The 20179-nt window shown below is 31.1% G+C and overlaps 1 protein-coding gene across 1 annotated transcript in view; it reads left to right on the top strand.

Annotated features, from left to right (window-relative positions):
• Positions 1-13513, top strand: part of Schip1 (Schwannomin interacting protein 1) — a 229212-nt gene extending 215699 nt beyond the window's left edge. The window contains exons 8-13 of the mRNA XM_014424992.2: positions 2415-2532; positions 2606-2763; positions 4512-4748; positions 6100-6211; positions 6293-6392; positions 12011-13513. Of these exons, the coding sequence (XP_014280478.1) occupies positions 2415-2532; positions 2606-2763; positions 4512-4748; positions 6100-6211; positions 6293-6392; positions 12011-12119 (834 nt within the window). The 3' untranslated portion in view covers positions 12120-13513. The remainder of the gene's footprint in view (positions 1-2414; positions 2533-2605; positions 2764-4511; positions 4749-6099; positions 6212-6292; positions 6393-12010) is intronic.
• Positions 13514-20179: the final 6666 nt, after the last annotated feature.

Genomic DNA, 20179 nt, shown 5'->3' with positions numbered 1-20179 from the left:
AATATCATCAATATTTTAAAAAATAAATTACATTTTAAATTATTACTTGTATTTCTCAAGTGTCAAATAACACAACGGTATTCGAATTGTAGGTCATTTCCCCCCAGGTCGATTGTCAATATCATAAAATTATTTCCATATTTCAAGTTTGAGACCGGTTTTACCGATGTAGTATCCCGAAATCTTAGTGTTCGTACCCAACTTAGTTTTCAGATAGCTATATAAAAATATACTAAAGTTTTTGTTGCATTATCATGGGATTTAGATAGTAAAGTGATTAATAACGGGAGGAATGTTATGAACATATTTTCCTCATTAAGATTTCGTTCCATTTACATAAAAATTATTTAGCGTCCACTGCGTCTCTACATTTAATATTTTTTTTTTTATTTATTTATTTTATTTAATTTACAACTGTACAAAATGATACAATAAGTAAATATACTGTATGTTTCATATACACGTGAAAATCTTGGGAAGGAACCACCCATTTGTGGTACTTCAAAAATTAATTTAAATTAGAAGGCCCCGTGGCCATCCTCTTTTCAGACGCCTCGGAGGATTATCAGGGATTGTTAAGGGTGAAATATTAAGAATAAATATTAAGAAGGGTGAAATATTAAGGTTAGGACGCTTAAGGAGTTTGGAATGAAAAGACGCATATCTGTTTTGGGCCAAATCTGCAACGAATGGGATGTTAAGGTCTTTTGTGGATGAGTTTATTTGTAACGTAATAAATTAGGAGCATCGAGGATTTTACGTAGGATTTTGGATTGTAAGGATTGGATGCGGGAAAAATTTGATGGTTTGGTGGAGCCCCAGAGCTCAATTCTATATGTCCAAATTGGTCTGATTATCGTAGTGTATACTAATTTATTGTAGTGAATGTGAAGTTTAGAGCGTTTGTCAAGTAAGTCTGTAGTGTTTGTGATGCATTAGTTGAGTCGTTGTTTACAGACAGTATACATGTGTCAGCGTATGTTGTTAGGACTGTGTTAGGGTGGGTTGGGATGTCAGCTGTATAAACCGTATAAAGAATGGCAACTAAGATACTTACCTTGAGGAACACCGGCGGACTGAGAAAAGAGAGATGAGTAGGCTAGGTTATGATTCACTTTAAAGGTTCTATATCAGTGAGGTAGGAGCGGATTATAAGGAAATATGTAGTGGGAAGGAATTGACGAAGTTTATAGAGCAGACCTGGATGCCAGACTCGATCAAAAGCTTGTTCAACATCGAAGAAGACTCCCGTGCAGTACATGCCAATTTGGAATGTGGAAGATATGACATCAACCACTCGATGACTCAATCTTTTTTTAAAATGAATTTTCACTATACCTTGAATGAAATGAATTGTTAAGTATGAGATGAAGTATTCGTATACTAATTAGAAATATATAGTGAGGGGAAGTGTGGGAAGAAATATTGGATCGTAAAAAAAAAATAAAATAAAATCTAATTTGATTTTCTTTTTATAGGTATAGAAAAAGAGTTCTTTTTATAAGCTTGGAGCACTCCAATTAATTTTTTTATTTTATTTCAAGAATAAAAGTAGAAATTATGGTTACTACTTTCACAACACTTTTTGACAATATCCTTTTGTCGCTTTTATAAACGAATATTTAGCTATAAAATTATAAATTGATTAAAATATACCCTTCTAAGATACATTTTTTATTATAATACAGAAATATATTAAATTTTGTGAAGGGAAAACTAAATTTCCCGCAGCCGTTCTATTGATCCTGCAAAGGGAATTTTCGAGTACGGCCAGGCTTCACAACCGCAGGTTAACAGTGTAGGGTAGTAAAGTTGTGCCATAGTGTTATCTTATAGTGATAGTGTCTTCCAGTTTGTTTTTGCCTATTTAAACATTTTTATATTGTTGTTTTACTGTTATTATTGTTATAATTGTTATTTTTATACTTCAACTTACCTCAATCATTACAAAATGTTCGAAAATTTTGTCTCTAATATCAGATCACATTCAAACAGACTGACTGAATCACTTTCTATGGAAAATTTCAAATTGAAAGCCTCTGAAACTCTAGACAATCTCAAATCCAATCTTACGGATACAACTAACAGTATTTCTTTGTATTTTAATGATGTACAATCCAGAAAAGGTCCGTCCAAAACCATATCTACTCCTAATTTGAATAAGTTTTGTAATGATAAGACAAATCTGAAATGGCCAGTACTCGTTGACAATAAAATGGTTTGGATTGATTACGAAACATATCAGAATGAATTGGCCGAAGATGATGAAGAACCTGATATTGTAGATAGATTTGTTAGAGTTATATCACTGAATGATGATGAACATATCAATTGTAATGTGAGTTAATTGGGTGTTAAATGATTAAAACATATTTGTTATATGTTATTTATATTTGTGCTTGGTTTGGTTGTAGAGGCGAAATGATAGAGAAGAGATACGCAGAAGACTTGCTGCTGGGTGCGATTCTGAAGACTATTATGGTAGTGACAAACCAGGCAAGAAACCGAGCCTTCAAGCAAGACTCCAGAGTGGTAAGATTAAGAAATAATTTTGATCAGTTATTTGACTTTCCTCAGTTGGCTCATTCAACAAGTTGTTTTGTAGGAATGAACCTGCAGATATGCTTTATGAATGAAACTAGTTCAGATACTGAATCGCCGAGTTCTGAAAGTGCACCGCCGACTACATCTCAGGTTTTACCACCAGCTAAAAGCAACAAGTCTCCACCAGAGCCACCCAAATCACTTAATCTCCCAATTGTTGTAAGTATACTGTGTTTGGTATTTTAGTTACATTTCTGTGATCTTGATACATTTTTTTAAAAATTAATATGTGCTTTACTCATTTTTCTAAATTCCTTCTTATAATTTTTAATACTTCTGCTGAAAAAAGTTTATTCAGAACACTGAGTTGATAGCTTACTGATATTAAATTATTTTATATAGGGATAAGGGACTTTTTCATAGAAAGTCATTTTTTTACAAGATATTCTTAAAGAATTTTTTGTCAGATGAAACTTCATGTAATTTTATTTAATTCATAAATAACAGATTTCTTACAATCAGCCAGCAATATTAAAGATTAATAACAGCTACTTATCGATAATTAAACACTTTCATATTTTAATTCTTAGATATTTAGTTTAAATTGGGGAGAGAAAAAGGTAAACTGCTGTATACATATCTTCGTTATGTTTCAACATTAATAGCAGTTAACATGTGGTGAAAGGACAGTTCAAAAATTACTAAGATTCTATCGCCATTCATTGCAGTAGTATGCGGGACTCACGTTTTTAATCATTTTCCTCAGACTATAAAATAAAATCTTACATTTTAATGGAGCCCATGTTTTTTAAATTTATTCTAACCATTATTAACATTTAAATAACATTGAAAAAAACTGTTACATATCAATTAAAATTTAAAATCATTCAAATTATAGCGAACACAATGGTATATATGAAAACAAATTGAAGGCACATGTTGCAAAAGGTGCTGAATTAAATAGATTTTTTCATATGATTTTAGTAGGATGTTCTGGATGGATTAAATGAAAATAAAAAAATGTTTAATAGTACCTTATTTTTAATTCTTTTTTAAAAAATGAATATAGTTTTCTTAGCTTAAAAAAAAATTAAATTCTTAACTTCTCAAAATTTTGATTTATTTTCGGTACTAGTACACGAAACAAACTCCTGGAAATTAAATATTCCTATTTATAACATTATTATTACTGCTTTAATTAGAAAACAGCTGTTTTGTTTAGGAAAATTGATGTTAACTATGGTTTTAAGGGCAATGATTTGAGTGATCACTGTAAGCGTCGAAGAATTTCAATTTTAAGTTTAAACATGAGTCTAATCTCACAATTATGATAATATTCAAGTTTCAGGATTGACCATGCAACATTAGTTTTAAATTGAAGTATTCAATGCTAATCAGACCTCTTAGTAATAAGTAATAATTACATCTGAAATTGTTAAACCAGTTTTGAAAAAATCTGTGTTTTGAAACCAGGAATTTATTTTCTTTTTAAACTTTGTTGTTTTATATTAAAACTTATTCAGAACTACCAATCACATAAGAAATAAAAATATTAAAAATAAGGACCAAAAATCCAATCATAATTATTTAATAAAATTATTAAAAAGATTGATGTTTCATATTATTGAAGTAAATATCTCTCTCCAACATTGAAAAATGATTAATCTTAAATTCATCTGCGGGTATCTATAAAACTGGATCCTTCCAACCTTATTCTTAGATAACAATCGGTCTAGAACAAATATTAGTATTTTTTCATTAAAAATATCTTTATTTAAAAAATGGATCCATACAAAATTTAAAAAAAACATAGATATTTTAATTGTCTTTTTTTGTTTAAAGATTAGTATCTATTTTTTAATCTCACTCCTGTTAGTTCAGCCAATAATTCATTGATGTTATGGTTTTTCTTCCGAACAATTTGTTATCTCAAAATTTCTTATTTCTGTTTTTACTTTTGTTCGCAGGGACGTACTAGAAATATCAATGCCAGTTGCCACTCAGGCCCTCAGAGTCTGAAAACAGTTAGTGGTTTTTTCCAAAGTGACACAGGTGATTTCTTTAGTCGACAGGCTAGGCTTCAGACTGAGGCACGGCTCGCCCTTTCGCAGGCAAAGGAGAGGGCGAGAATGCAGATGGAGGCTGAAAGATGTCGCTCCCAGACTAGCCCAATCACTCAGATGCTCCGAGAGAGCCTAAACAAAGTAATATTGACAAAATAAATTGTTTGTGAGTGGTTTATTTTATTAACACAAACACATTTGATCCAAATTGACTCTGAACATTTATTTCCAAAATCACTCCAACATTTCGGCCCTCAGGCCATTTTCAAGGAGACGACTTTTAAAATTTTTTTTTTTAAATTAATTACATTATTTATTTTTAAACCCATAATTACTGTATTTTTATTACATATATATTCCTTTACATTCATATACCCCGCCCTCTCTTTTTCAATCAATTTACATTTCAGAAAATATAAATTATACAGTAAATTGTAAGTCAAATTCTAAAAGACTAAACCAACATTATTCTGAAATTTTAAGCAAAATAAATATGTAAATATAAGAAAAAAGTTAGTTTATAAGATAAATGTTCAAATTCTTGAAATTCTTCAAAGAAAGGGGGTGTATATGAACTTTTTTCTTATAATTACATATTTATTTAGCTTAAAATTTCAGAATAATGTTGGTTTAGTCTTTTAGAAAGAATATTAAGTAAAGGAATATTTATATAATAAAAATACAGTAATTATGAGTTTAGAGAATGGTAAGTTATAAGTAAAAAAATTAAAATTGAATGTTAATTAAATTGTAATAAAATTATTTTGAGTGAGAAGGTGATAACAGGGGGTCCTAACCTGTTGAAGGTAGGTTCTGGTATGAATGGTATTAGTAAGAATAAATAGAGAAAATAATTTATGTGAAAAAGTTTTGTAAGCAAATAATCCATTTAAAAGCAATGTTTGAAACTGTTATGATATTATTTTAATATTTAATTTGTTTTAAACATATGACATGAGCAATTAGCCTGCAGGAAAATTTTTTAGAGAATATGACATCAATATTTTAGGTATAGTCAAAAACATAATATGTTGTGGGAAAATAATGTAATTAATTTAAAACAAATTTTTAAAAGTTGTCTCCTTGAAAATGGCCTGAGGGCCGAAACGGAATGTTTTTGGAAATAAATGTTGAAAGTTAATTTGGATCAAATGTGTTTGTGTTAATAAATTAAATTCCTTTTCTCCCATTATCTTGTTTTTCTTATGAGCTTTCAATTAATTCATCTTTCTTTACTATTTTTTTTTAGTCCTGAGTAATATTGTTTATGGTGCTATATTTATTTAATGTTACAATTTCATTGTACATATGTAGTTAATGTTTTATATAGCTCTTAATAACTGTTTTTAATTTCTTGTCCTTTTTTAAATTTTACTTGAATTTTATCAATGGATTTTACCACTCCTGTGAATTCCATTCAAAAAGCAAATTGTTAAAAATACATAAATTGTCTTGCACATAATTTGTCACTATCAAACTTTTTTTCTTCCAGGTTGGAATCAAATTTCCTGAAGATAGAAGAAGGCTTAGTCGCCAAATGTTGACCGACATGAACGTAGCACAATTGCAGGTTATTGTAAATGATCTACATACTCAAATAGAGAGTAAGTACAAACAATAACGCAATTGATTTGTATCTGAATTCAGAATTTATATTTATAATTTTTTTTTTTAATGATTTGCAGTTCTGAATGAAAGTCTCGTTAAATTCTTAATGGAAAGGGATGAACTGCATATGTCCCAAGACTCGATGCTTGTCGACATTGAAGATATTACTAGATACTTGTAAGTTTTAAAATAATTTATTGTATTTTACTTATTATTAGCTGCAATAGATACCAGATTTTTATGCATTAAATAACCCTTAGTGCCATTATAGTCCATGGTCAATAATAATCAGGTAAGAGTCAAGATGTTAAACTACACTTATATAAAATGAACTTTTTCTCACAACTTATCAGGAACATATTAAGATTGAATACTCTGCGTAGTCACTAAATATTCTGAATACTTTCAATGGCATAAAAATCTGGTATTAGATTATTAGCATGTTGCAAAGGTTGATCTCTATAATGAGAGGTGAAGTGATATTATCGTTGAATTGTGTAAGCCTTTTCATTTAGAAACGGTGTCCACTCTACTTCATGAGGGCAACTGAGAAGCTACTCCAACATAGAAGTAGCAGTCCAGTCACAAAAAAACAAAATTAACATGAGAGGACAACGTGCCAGCTAGCTTGTTGGCAACAAACCATTCGGTAGGACATGTCCATTCCTCAGGATTTAAATCACTTTTATTTATTTTATTTTTTTGATCTAGACATAAAAAAAAAAAATCTTGTGTAATTTATCAAAAAATCAATTAATATTTGAATATATAGATAAATAAATGGATAATGGTACACTCCAACCTGGTTTTATGTGGTAGATAGGGATCATAAAAAAAAAAAAAAAATCAGACTAAATAATATATCAAAACTTAAGGAGTAGGTGTAAAATATTTTTTTGGGTCAGGTTTTTTTTTGTCTTTATCTAGGACATGATAGATAGCTGGTTGCATTAATATATGAAATATATTGTATGAAAACATTTTTATTTTATGAATAACATTGGAAGCCTAGGGGAAAAAAGAAAATTAGTCCAAAGATCTGAAGTAAAAATTGATTGTAATTTTGATCCTGTTCCTTGAAAATGTGACAACATTTTATAGATTATTATATAATAAAAAATAAATAAATGAAAAAATACATTTTTTCACCACACTTACGATTTATATATTTTATTATTATATGATTGTCATAAATTGATAATTTTAAATTTGTATTATTACGGTAAGATTTTACCATCTACCTTTCCCTAAGATTATTCTGTATATGGCCCGAATAATTTAGGCAATAGTTTTCATTATAATTTTTTAAACCTTAAATAAGGCAATGAACATGATTTTTATTCTTATCAGACAGTGTCCATGTTTACAGAAGATTTCTCAATTGAAAAAAATAAATAAAGCACAAAAGATTAATGCATAAACAGGTTTGAGGGTATATCATCCATCATTTTCAGTGTATCACGACAAGAGGAGCAATTAGTAGTCTCAGCACTTTCTAAAAGTTGAATGTTTAGAATACTTATATACTCTGTGATAGATATCCATACATTTCAAAAGTTATTTTTTAGAGTTTCCTGATGCTATTAATTCCTATTTTGTTTTTGTTGAGTTTAATATGATCTTATTGGCTGAAAAGTTGTCTAGGTAAAGTTGCTGAATGTTTGCCCCAATCTTTTCTAAAATCAAATAAATTAATAACAATGGTTTAATCTTAAAAACATATTGGACATCAGAAAAAGATTTATTATTGATCCTGCGATAAGTTCTTGCAATTTTCACATGGATCCAAGTAAAAGTTTACCTGGTTTCTTAATAATTTTAAGATTATTTTGGGTCAATTTTAGACATAAGAAAGTATATTTGTCAGATAATTATGATTAAAATCCAACTTAATGAACCTTCCTTTTTTACTCTATTATTTTTATACATACTGAATAACACTCATCAATAAACAAGATGTTGATGCTTAAGCTATGAAAAAAAAAACAAACCTTATGCCATTATAAAAAATAAAAAAAAAAATGCTTCTTTCAAGAGATATCTTGTGAGAATTTATTAATTTTGGGAAAACGTTGTACAAGTATTCTACGAAATGATGGTTAAGACAAGATATCTCTCGAATGGTGCATTGAGTAAAATTAACTTAAATGATTATTTTTAAGTATTAAAATCATAGCATATTTTTGTTCCATGATAAAAATAAAAATAATTTAGTTAATTAATTAATTTAAAATAAAATTAAGCAACATTTTTAAATTTAATATATGACTATTGTATTTTATTTCTTTGTTCATTATTTTGGTGCTGGAATTTCTTGCAATAAGTAAACATATTAAGTTTGTGCTCTACCAATGGTATTATAGCTTTCCATTTATGCAGGAAATGAACAAAAAAGTGTCCTAAAAATCGTGAATTTCCACTCACTTTTTACATTTTGTACATCATGGTAAAATTTGGTTGTATGTCTGTTTGTAGTTAAATCCTTTTTTCTTTTTTTTATTTCGTGGAACTGCCACAAAATAAAAGTCAACCCTTCCCCTCCCCCTCCGGCTGGATTTGAACCATCAAACTCATGCGGTCATGAGGCAGTCAGGGTTGATGCTTTAACCTGGCAGGAGTGTCCTACTTTTTTGTCCCATAGGAGGTGTCCCATGAGCATTCACCTCATGGCATGGTGGAGAATTTGTACTATTTTTTTTTTTAATAATTGCATGTGATGATGATAAAAATTAATCTAAAATCTTTATGATTCCTTTCAATGCAATTGGAAATTGTAGGTCTTCCATCAGGGGGTGAAAAATCCAAATTTCGTTAAAGATCTAAGATGCTCTTGTCTCAGATAATGATTTAAAATAAGAAGGTGAGCAAATTGCTCTTCTAAAAAAATAAGGTGTCATGTTAGGAGTGTACTGGTGAGAGAAAATTAAGTCTTACCGCTAAAAGGAGGCCAGAGAAAAATTTAATTGAGTATAGGTGGGGAGGTAAAAGAGAGTGTAACATAAATAAGCGGCAATAACAACATCAGAGAGTTAACAGAAGGTAGACAAAAGTTTAAACCAAACGGATGAAATAATAGGAAAATATAGACATTTATTTATGATGAGCAAAATGCACAAGGCTGTACTTCTCCCGGGTTAACTCTCTCGGGCTACAAACAGCCCAGTGTATTAAAATCCATACAACAGGTTTGACACCTACTATCATTATTCAGATTTTGATAAGGTTTTCAAGGATTGTATTATGCAGGGTGGTTTTGATGTGGTTCCTTATTACATTCCATTTATCCCTCTACTGCCATTCATACATGTGCTGTTGTGTTTTCATTAACATTACTTTATTTTGAAAAAGACTCATCCGATCATGAAGCTAGAAATAGCTCAGTATCCATTTCCATCCTCTTCTTTCACTTAAAACATGCCATTAATTATTTTCCATGATATATTTATATCAAATATTTCAAAAAATATGTATCCTGTTTAAGGTATGAAAATTATTTTACCGTTTGTTAATGGTTATATTATTAATATGGGTATTATGAGCTATTATATAAATAAAAGAAGAATCATAAAGTCTTATCGTTCTTTGATGCACTAAGGCAATTGCTTATTGTTAAAACCTTTTATTATGTATTGGAGGTTTTGCATTAAGAGGTAAAAGAAATATTGAAGTGAATCATGAATTCAATTTTTAAATTTTGCTTTCATTTGCAAACATGAGTAAAAATAATTTCACAATCCTGATTGAGAGGTCATTTTTCAACATTTCTCTGAAATGTTTATAAATTCTTTATACTTTGTAATTTGGGTTGAACTGATACTTCAGGATTCATACCACTTTATCATATGCATGCCATATTTAGTACCAAAATAGGTGAATGTTAAATTTTATTTTTTTCCAAAATTTTAATTAAACAGAGGCCACCAACTTATTCTAACCATGGTCCAGTTTTCATTTCGTGGGATCGCATGATTCATGATCGGGATTTCACAGAAATGAAAAAAGTTGACCCCTCAGGCCTGATTCAAACCGACACTGTTGCAGTTATGAGGCAGTCAACTTATCTCCATCAGCTACACACGGTCCCACCTATCCTGGAGTGACCCTGAATCAGAAATACTCGGAAAATCCATTATTATTCTCAAAAGTTCCATAGATTCCTCCAATCCATGTGTTTAAAAATCCCCCAGTTACTTATATCTTATCTTATTTTCCCTCATTTTGGTTACAGTTGCCTGGTTTATGGAGGACTCATGAACTTAAGAGAAAATGAAAGTGTCTTTATAAGATTTATTTTCGAGGGTTCCCTGATCCATGCACGCTCTGGCTATTATACTGACTTACAGTGGCTTTATCTTTATTCCTACTTTCCAATGGCTATAATAATCCTTGGTTATTTCATATTCCAATCCTCATGGAATCATAAACCGTGCTATACCACTGAAATCTTTACCTTACATTCCTCCATCCACTCCTTGAACACCAGAACCCAAGCAGTCGATATTTATGAGTCAATACATAGAACTGCTTTCTTTGACAGGTCCTTTCTTGTCCGTTTTTTTGCCTTTTGGAATTCCTTGCCTATTTCTTTCTGTAATACCTCTTCTCTAACTTCCCTAAAATATCAGCTATTTCTCCACCTCCTTAAATCTCATTCTTCTGTTAAAATTTAAACTTTATATGTAAACAATCTGATCATTAGAAATAGAACTCCTTTATATACCAAGGTTATATGCCATATCGTAAGCAATAATAGTTAACTGCTCTTGTTCTTAACAGACTTGGTCCCAGAATAAAGATTATATTTCTTTTCATTTCATTTGGCCTCTGCTTTGAAATAATGGCGATCTATTATTCTAAAGCTTAGGTCAAATTAAATTTTGATTAGAGATATAAAGCAAGGTTAAAACTTATGTCTTGTCATAGGTAGAAATAAATTAGACAAATATGTAATAGACTTAATAACAAAATTTTAATGAAGATGATAGAAGTGCAAGTTGGTAAGGTCTGGACATATTTACTGGCTTCCCCTTTGAATCCTACATTCTAGATCACATTTTGAAAGTTTTGTTAAATTGAAGTAGAAACTTCATGGAAAATGCTAAAACAATTACCAAGATTATTTTGCCTTAAATATATTTTTTCCTCTTAAAATTTGGATTTGATGATAATTATGTAAACATTTTCTTTTCAGTTGTTTTCACTTCTTGCCTAATTGAGATTCTCGGTGTAAAAATTGTTGAAATAAAGTTTGCAGATCTCTTAAGTATGGTTGGAATAGAAGTAGGTTAAAGTCTCTATAATATTAACTGCAATAACAATAAAGTGGTGTTATTTTTTTTTTTAATTTAAATTCTATTTTAGTTATCATTTCGAACATATTCAGCAACTTATATTTCTGGATTCTTCTGAAGATGTATGTAATAATTCCTCCTAAAACATATATAGAATTTAGCTTACTCCTAATTATTTATACCTTTTCCTCCGTATTACACTTATTTTTAAAAAATAACTGGGGATTATCTTTTTACTTAGTACAAAAACTTTCAATTTATTTTGTGATACAGTTTTTAGAATAACAATATATAAGAATTACAGTGAAATATTACTGAGGACTAAGTACTGTGTATTAGCCTCTTATGGTATTGAAACTAGGGTCTTTGATAACCCTTGTTAGTATTGTGAAAATTAATAAAAGTATAAATCTTTTATTTTTATTCAAGTGATATTTAGAGTATTAAAAGTTGTGGGATTATCATGTTCTCAATCTAAATCAATGTGGATTTGATGTTTTACAGGGGCGCAAAAGAAAGCTGCCTGAAAGAAGACATAGTCAAGAATAACAACCTAGCCCCACAGCAATCGAGGCCTGTCATCACCAGGTTAGTCAGCCTCGGGAAGAAGTAAGCAATGCTTTGCAGTATACATCATCCCACCCAAATATCATTAATATATTTTCTTTTCTTGTCGACGATTGTATATTTAGAAAATATATATATATATATTTCATTTTATTGTCAAAAAATAGTATATTTAAGAAAAATATTTATAAAAATTAAAAAAAAAAAAGTTAAAATTTTTTGTAATAATTTAGAGCTGTGATATTGGATTCTTTATTATATATTATTGTTAAGTGTTAAATTGGTGTTTTTATTAGTTTTTATTTATTATCATTATTTTTCTTTATTTTTGTTAATTTAGTCTTTAGGTGTTGTTTCGTTCCTAGCTTATGACCTGATAAAGAAATACTTTCTAATGTATTCGAAGAACTATTTTCTTACAGATATTTGTACTGTAATCTTAGGCATAATGAGATGTTTTCGAGTGAATTTTTTTTTTATAATTTGATCATTATCCCTCATGCATGGCTATGTGTTCCTTCAAATGAAAAATGGGAATAAATTATCGATATTTATTGTATTAAAATATTTATTCTAATTATAAATATAAATTTATGGTGTATACATATAGATGTATATATGTATACACACATACAAAATATATCAGTTAAGTGCATTTAAACATAAATGCTAACTCTTAAATGTATTATAATTATGATAGAATAATAAAAAAATTCTGTATTTCAAATCACTAATATATTTATCATTAAGATGTGTATATAATTCGAGTATGTATATTTTATTATAATTGATGTAAGTAAAGCTTTTAATGAAAATGTTCATGAATGCATGGGATTATATTCATACCTACAAATATATTATATATTACCTATAGTATACTCTGAAGGTTGTTTCAGAATATGGCTTCATTTTGTGAATCAATTTTAATTAAATGTCTCTGAAAAAAAATATATTGTGTTGTAAACAGATATCAGGTTTTGAAGTATATATTGATGTACTTGTACTTGCGGCGAGCAGATTTATCTAATATTGCTTATCGCCTCAGCTAGCATAAAAATGTCAATCGCATGCGAAGCCCTGTCTTAGTAAATAACTTTTTCAATTGCAAAAAAGGGGAATTTTGATGGCTATTGACATTTAGAATTTATACGTAGTTTTCAGCAAACATTGTGCTTAGCCTTGTTGTAGATAGTTCCATTAAATTGCACTGCTATTCTAACTTCCCCTTGATTATTCTGAACATCCGTTTCACTAAATAGACTGTTTCATCACCTTACTGGGTAATTATGTCAAATTAATTAATAGTAAAAGAAACCTAACAAAAGCTGCCTCAAATAGCCAATAATAAAAAAAAAAAAAATATCTTCTGATTTTTTATTTAGTTATTTTATTTCTTCTGAACAAATACTCTTTACTTAATAAATTTTACTATACAAGTTACCTGTGTGTTTGAATTTTTTACACCCCTCTTTGACATTTTATTTATTTTGGGTGCTGTATCCTTTGGCTTGTTCACACATGTAATATTATCTATTATTTCTAATTTTCAAAAGTTATGTTACCTGTAATACATACAGGTCATTGCTTGAGATAGAAAACTTTCTATAGTACAATATTTTGTTTGTAGCATCTGGTTCTAAAATATACAATTAAATATAAATTAAAGCTTTTACTTTTTTCCCTTAATGTCTTATATAATGGAATTAGAACTATTGGAATGAATACATGTAATCTAATGCGTTTCATTTGCTGGTCAAGATGATGTCTTAAATGGCTGAGTGACAACAGGAGCAAGAAAAATAAAAGATTAGCTCAATTTTAATAGTTGGGATCAACTATCATAACGCAGCATGACTCCCCTTAGTTAAAATAATTACTTAAATGAGGATTCTGAAATATGTTTATAATCCTAGAATACAAGATGTAAATATCATATTACATGAAGTAATTTACAACAATTGAAGCAACTACCCCACTAGTTCTGATGTGAAAATTTACAGTACACTGTACAGTCAACAGAGACCTGGATGATCCCACATAAATTCAATACTTCAACACCTCCCTACATCAATGTTTACTGGGAATTATTATAAGATCTCAACTCTGGAGGCTGATAACAGTTTCCTATAGAGACCCAGAGCTCTACCAGGATGACTGCATATTCCACAAGTATTATTTGGAGTTGTTGAATTAATGTCTTCCACCTTCCTTCAGTTGATCCAGAAAGTTATAAAGACAGGTACCCCTTAGGTTCCTTCTAACTTATTCTTTTGTTGGACCTCCGCTAAGGTAACCCTTTCCTTACAAACAATATTTTTGGTTGGAGAGAGATTGGTTCTCTCCAGCATTGAGTAACAAAGACTGATTCCCTTTTGGTTAACCACTATTTATATATACTACCTTTTCTTTATAATATTAATGGCCATAGGGTAGGAGGCCTCCCAGAGCTAATATTAACCAACCTCAATACTCTGGTGACCCCATCATGATTAATTAAAAGTGTTCTTTATCCGAAGCCGTCTACTGGCCTGGCCAAAAAATCTTCTAAAAAAGAAACTGCCGAAGTCCTTTACAATGAAGCCATCAACTGCCAGGAAAGACTGCTACCCTTTCGTTTACCGTATTAATGTTGGAAAAATCAAATTAATTCGTTTTCAGCATCGCCTGAAACCCTTAAAATACTATTTATTTATATATAATATAATCCAATATATATTTGGAGTTTTTTTCTACCGCAGTCCATCGTTCTTAACTCCTCTGCATTTTTTCCAAATCCTACGTTACTACAACCTTTGGAAAGCTGGATGTCTGCCCTTTCAACTCTTATCAAAACCACTTAGACCTGATAGTCTAATAAAGACGAAATAGTTCTTTCGAATAAAGAAAATCATTTTATTTGTATCTCTAGTTCTAATTTGGTCCGTTTTGTATCATTTGGGGTTGTTTATGAATACATAAACCACTCCTAAATTTCGTATGGATTTATCTACAAAATAAGGATATGAGATATCAAATAATTAAGATGCTATAGATAATTGATGGTTTATCCGACAAGTAGACCACAAGACAGAAACAAATGAAGAAAGAAGTATTTAGGGTTTCTTACCTTGAAACTAAATAAGCTATATAATTTATAGTTTATATTATTTATTGACAAATAGAGACTTATTACTTTTTAACGTTTATGCAATTTCTTAAATGGATCTCTCTTCCATATTTTTTTCTTATTTTTTATATCCTTCCTCGCCTCCTTCATCAGACGGCAGAATTTGTTTTTTCTTTCAGCATCCTTTTGTCTTTTGGCAGCTCTCTTTCGAACAATATTATCCTTTGACGTTGGTGGACATTTATGGACTTGACCGTCCGTTCGTATAATGCTCCGTTCATTTGTCTTTAAAATCATAGTTTTTCTCTTATTATTCGTTCGAATAACTTGCTCATCTTTTATTTCATTTTCATCCCAATATCGGTGATGAGCCTTACATCTTACTAGCCATTCACGTACCTTATCTTGTCTCTTAGGCATTGCTACGGGGAGAAGTAATTTAGTGGGTTAACCTTCGTGGGTGTGTTTGTTTAGTTTATCATATGTCGTTCGTAACTATTAATTTGCGATTCTCATGGAACATAGAATACAAACGAAAATCATAACATGATATCAGATTGTCCTTAGCTAAATTTTGTTTTTCTGGCATGTCAATTAGATTTTAGTGGATAAAGGTTACTCACGGCAAATATAACCTTCCTTATCAATTGTATGTTTGGTTATTGTCTTGTGATTTTGTAAAAGTTGTTTTCTTTTTTCAGTTTTTGTTTTTTTTTTCTGAACATGAGTGTCTTTATTTATTTATTATTCTTTTCTTTTTTTTGAGAATTTTTCTATATATGTTCCAACCTCTGCTGAATGGGATTCTGCTGACTTTTCATAGATCATAGGAAATTTGAAGTGTATAATTGTGATTTAATTGAAACAGTGATCATTTTACATTAAAGAAGGTGATTTTATATTAAAGAAAACAAATCATGTGGGTTTTAACCTTCACTATTTGTTTTGCTTGTGTAGACTAAAACTATCGTCTGAAGAGATGAACGAATAATGAATAGGTTATTTTTAGCCCAGATCAAGGCCTAAATTGGTATAAATCCGAATTAATTTACGTGATAACACATAATTATTAGACTGGTTACAGTTTAGTGTTTCTAATAATCGCCACTTACCTTACTTGTGAAGATCTACACGCATACGTTCAGCTCTCGAAGGTTTATGAAACGAAAAAAGTGATATTTTGTGATAAATGTTAATTTCTGACTGGAGAAGATTCCAATTTGTAATATTTTATTACAACGTTCTCAGCTATGAGTTTCTAAAAATATTTTTTAACTTTTTTACCTCTTTTCAAGTTCTTGTTAGATAAGGACAAATTTAATATTTTGAACCTATGATATCGGCCATTCGATTGTGGTGTTGGTGAAAGATCTGCCTAAACAATCGAATGACGACAAAAGATTTTGTTAATGTTGACCCAAAAGGTTTTATTAAGTTTAAATTGATAATGAAAGGTAAATATAGATTCAGTCATCAACAGAACCAAAGTGTGCGCCGCGGCGCCCTGGTGCCGTTATAAGGGCGCCGCAAAATATTCAATCAAGCAATTCGGCAATTTTCTTGGACTTTCCATTTGTCAATGGACGTTCAATAAATTTTTGGTGAGTTTACAATTCGTGCTTAATTAATTTTTCAACTTACCTAACCACATGGTGGTTGTCCAATCTCACTATGGATATTACCGAAACAGTTGAAATTAGATATTTTACTCTTAAATTAATGATCTTCTACTGGAGGAGTTCTGTTACGGCGTGTAGGGGTGCCTGCGACTCCAGAGTTTTGAGGAAGATCTTTTGAATTACTGGTTGGCTGAAGTGTTCCTTCAACTGTACCTAAATTATAACGATGGTTATTGAGGACTCTCTTAAAGCTTTGACACTTTGTAATTATGCTATTGTTGATATAATGAGGACTAGTATGGGTCTTGGCTGTCATTGGCGAGGAAAGATTGACTAGTGATACCGAGTGAAGATAACTGATATGAGCCTTTAAGGCTGCAGAGGCAAGAGGATCCATAGGAGTGGGGTTCATGTACTGTTCATGGATGGCAAGACCTTCATAATAATATTTCTTCACGGATTTAAAGAGGGAAATATCTTCTTTAGTTGGAAAAAGGAAAAAAGAAACATTTGAGTGGGATTACAGTTCTTTAAGGGCATCGTACGCCTCACGGAAGGAAGTGTAACAAGGTCTCAGTTCTAAGTACATACCTTTAAATAAGAATAATTTTTCAGGGTCTTTTGCAGTACCTCGCCCTTGAGAAGTACATGATTTAATCTGGGATACATTTTTTTTTCCCCCTACGCCACAGGAAGTGGGGTATTACGCCATTTTCCCTCTCACAGCCCAATACAATTTTACTCTTCCTTTTAGTTGGTCCGCATCCCGCTCAACATCCTCTAGACCAACACACGCCAAAAGATGGTCCCCATCCATGTATCCCATGTTGCATAGAGGACACTTCGGGGAATCTACGATGCCAATTCGATGGAGGTGTTTTTGGAGCAAATCATGTCCTGTTACTAGCCGAAAACAGGCCACTCTCTCAGCTCTGCTAAGATTGCCGGGGATTCGATTTTCCTTATCCAGTAGGCTCTCCCACTTCTTTCCTTCCGCTTGAACTTTGTGTCTAGCACTTGTTCTGTCCTTACAATAAGAGCTTATAAGTGATTTCACGGTTCTGTAGGAAAATGGTAGAACAGGCTGGTTCTCTGCACAACCAAGTTTAGCCAACTTGTCAGCTTGCTCATTACCATCTACGCCAACATGGCCTGGTATCCACTGCAGAGGTATATCTGCATACCTGCATACCCTTCCTCTTTTCTTCATGATAACAGCCATGTTTCTGCACTTTTCTTCCGTGGGTGACTCTGCGGCACCTGGTGTTGTTAATTTTTGTACTACGGCTTGTTATTGCATTCAATAGTGGCTTCCATCGCAAAGCAGATAGCCTGAATTTCTGCATCATAATTATCACATCCAGCTCCAACGGGAAATGACAATTGGAAGTTGATTGAGTATACACCTGCTCCAGCTCTCTTGTTAATACCAGACCTATCGGTATAAATTAATTAATACCTATTATACCTATCGGTATAAATGTGTAGCCATTGCTCTATGGGGTATAGCTCATAAATTATTTTTAGTGCAGCAGCTCTAAGCTGGGGTTCAGGGCAATCTTTCTTGATACGACCACATGCCAGTTTGAGTCGCCCGTAGACTTCGGCGGAATCGTGCTTTGGCATGTAGGAGATGCTTATATTCTGCCTTTCATCAGTTGGTAGGTCTATCTGGTGAAGCATTTCCTCAGCTTTTGAATGAAAAGTGCGAGGGGACCTCAGTCGTTCATTCGCTTTACGATAATCCAACCACTGTTCCTGGGATAAATTGAAATTTAATTTCTCTTTCAGTTTTTCAAATTGAATTTTGATATCTCCTGGTATGTCCATTTTTATTTTATAGGTAAATAATATGTATAAAAAGGAAACTGGAAGAGAATAAGTGAAGAAAGAAGAGGAGAAAAACAAAATCAATTAATGGAGGAATGGAGCACCTTACAAATTAATTCTTTTTTCTATAAAAAATAATTTTTAAAAAAAGATGAAATAAATTGAACAATAACAAAATTCGACTACCGGAGGACCTTGACAAAAATTAATCAAAAAATATATCCGATCTGGCTTGGACTAAATGTGTTAAAAATTCAAAAACAATATCTGGCCCGAGTTGACCAAATGTTATAGCGGGTAGGGGTTCAAAATGAACCTTTACTAGCCCAACCGTGAAAGGTAATGAAAAAAAAAATTATTTTGTCGAATTTTGTTACCGCTTTATTTTGTCATAAAGACATAAAAAAAAAATTAACTTCTGAAAATACAAATAAAAATTAATTTTACTAATTAAAAAACAACAAAATGTGGGTTTTGTCTATGCGACTTAAAAAAATAAATAAATAGTCTATGTTTCACCCTGGGTGGTGGGGCCCCACGATGTGTGAGATGTCTTCTTGGAAGAGGTGAGCCGCCCGCCGTGGAATGACGAGTGTCAGGGTTGGCCAACCTGCTGGCAACTACTGACCACGTAGAGAGATAAAGGGCCACTGACCCGACCTAAGCTTACGTAAAACTGGTATTATTAATACTTCTGTAGCCAAAAGAAAACATGCTAATACGCAATCCTAACTACCATAACAGATAAATAATTAAGCATATGTTGGCCGTAACGAGTTCCTAGAATCAATATGAATTTGGAGAATGACACAATCTTCCTTGCTTGAATACAACAATTTATTTCACATAAAACAACAACGTTTCGGGATTATCCCCCATCTTCAGGTTGCTGATAAAATTTTATATATAAAGTATAATTAACTCTTTAAATTATCAACATCAAACTAACTCAAACTTATGCAAGTTTAGCAATGCTATATCCTATCCTAAACAGAAATTCCAAACTAAAACCAGAAACAAATGTTCTTATATTTAAAACAATCCTCAGCCCACTGCTGATGTACGGCTGTGAAGTCTGGGGAGCGGCGTCCCTCACGAAAAAAAAAACTACAATCCTTTCAAAGTCCTAAGAATCGCAGTTAATGTTCCTTGGTTCATAAGAAATAGCCAATTGCAAAAACGGTTCATGAAGTTCCACTCCCAGTTGCCGACAGTTAAAGGAGCAGTGACCTACGACCTGGGAAACCCAACCTCAACCCGAAGACTGAAGCCCAGACTGCTCCATTCTGAGAAATTCTGTTATAAACTTTAATAAATATAAAATTAATTCATAGTCACACTTCCTCATTTTTACTTTTTATTATTACTCATTTTATTTATTCATTATTATTTTTATTTTTTTTTTCTCCTATTTTCTTCTCTCGTCCCTTTTTAAAATTAACTTTTTTCTTTTTACTATTAGAGGGCAATTATTTGTTTTATTTAAGTGTACCAATATCATAATTTTTTTTATTAATTTTACATTCCTCTTTTATTAAGAAGCATTACTCT

Source organism: Halyomorpha halys, unplaced genomic scaffold (assembly GCF_000696795.3).
Source record: "Halyomorpha halys isolate HHAL.00 unplaced genomic scaffold, Hhal_1.1 Scaffold489.1, whole genome shotgun sequence".
NCBI classification, from domain to species: domain Eukaryota; kingdom Metazoa; phylum Arthropoda; class Insecta; order Hemiptera; family Pentatomidae; genus Halyomorpha; species Halyomorpha halys.
Note: the sequence above shows the minus strand (reverse complement) of the source record. Positions and strands in the feature narration are given on the sequence as shown.